Source organism: Meles meles, chromosome 1, assembly GCF_922984935.1.
Source record: "Meles meles chromosome 1, mMelMel3.1 paternal haplotype, whole genome shotgun sequence".
Lineage (NCBI taxonomy): Eukaryota > Metazoa > Chordata > Mammalia > Carnivora > Mustelidae > Meles > Meles meles.
The window spans coordinates 107206148-107207625 of record NC_060066.1 but is presented as its reverse complement, the minus strand read 5'-3'; the positions used below and the strand labels follow the sequence as shown (position 1 = coordinate 107207625).

The following is a 1478-nucleotide window of genomic DNA, read 5'->3' as shown; positions in this document are numbered from 1 at the left end:
CTTGTCCCGGATCCCTAGCAGTCTATGTGACTGACCTTCAGTTCCCCAATTCTTCATGGAGGGCTAGAACCTCTATCCTATGGCTACAATAAATGACTAGCCTTAGCGTCCCAAGGCGAGTCAGCCATGGAGTGGGGACTACAACTCAGACCTCTGAGATCCTAGAACAGGCTTTTTCCCCAACACTTATGCATAATAACACTTCCCTCTAGAACAGGGACTGCTCCTGGCCTCTACCACATGTGCTCCAAGGATGGAGCACATCCTTGCCAGCACCATCCACACTACTCAAGGTGGCCAGTTGACATCGCAGACCCAATGCAAGTCAGCCAAGTCATGCCTCGATCTTATAAAATATTTGCATTACCTTTTAATCCTCAACTCAACACCTCACCTTGTTTTCTGGGAAGACTGAGAAATCAATTATGTATTTAGTTAAGGCAGGAATCTATGGGAGGATGAAGTAAGATAGGAAATCAGAATAGCACAGCAGAAGAATGAAAGGGAGAGTATCACAATGGGTGCCTGTGAATCAATCCATTGGCCAATTTGAGGCTATTATTCACTTGTCATGTCCTTGGCCATTGTAAGAAAACTGCTCTAGGTGTCAGAAGGGGGGGTGGTGGAGGGAGCCCTTCTCACAGTGTCCATTGCCTAGGTTTCTTTCAGGCCTCCTGGTTCTTGTGACAATGTCTTCTCAGTGGCAGCAGCTGAAGCAGGGCCTGCCCTGGAAGGCCCAGCAGCAGCAGGTGAAGCAACCCTGTCAGTCACCTGCTGTCAGATGTCAAGAAACATGTACACCACAAACCAAGGATCCATGTGCTCTGCAGCCCAAGAAAAAATGCCCACCCAAGGACACAGTGATCCCCAACCAGCACAAGTGTCCCATGGCCCATCAAGCCCCCAAGAATAAACAGAAGTAAGGGCAGACTGGGGTATTGCCTGCCTGACATCCAGGCTACCAGATGAAGACTTCTCTTCCTCATGTTCCTCTTCCCTCCATACCCAAGAGCTGCGTTCCTCTCCCATCACCTCCTGCCCAGGGTCCAGTGAAACACTGTCAGGATTTCTCACCATTTAGCTTTTCCCACCCTGATTTTCTCCCATGTAGATATGAGGAAGCCTTATCCTTTTCAGCTTCCCGCCTGGCCACAACTAGAGCCCCATCCATGCTCCCAAAGCAAGGGAAGCATCAGAACTTCTTCTGGGGTTCCACTCTGAGTAGTGGGGACTCCAGAAGCTGAGGCACAGCTTCTGTCTTATTGCTTCCTCCAACTCCCCTTCCATGCACTTATCTCATTTTACCTCCCCTAATAAAACTGTGCTTTGTATCATGGTGTCTTACCCCAGTCTACGATCCATTCATTGGTTCAGAGGGGCATTTTGGGGAAATGTGTGTGCAAACACATATGTGTGGGGAGTATATCCTCATGGGCATCGTGGCTCTGGTAATTAATGATGGGGTAAGGTCAGATCCT

General features: G+C 49.0%; 1 protein-coding gene across 1 annotated transcript; it reads left to right on the top strand.

Moving 5' to 3' along the window:
* The first annotated feature begins 689 nt into the window (after positions 1–689).
* SPRR4 (small proline rich protein 4) lies at positions 690–923 on the top strand. Its single transcript, XM_046002502.1, has one exon. The coding sequence runs from the start codon at positions 690–692 to the stop codon at positions 921–923; it is 234 nt and encodes a 77-aa protein (XP_045858458.1).
* The last annotated feature ends 555 nt before the right edge of the window (positions 924–1478 follow it).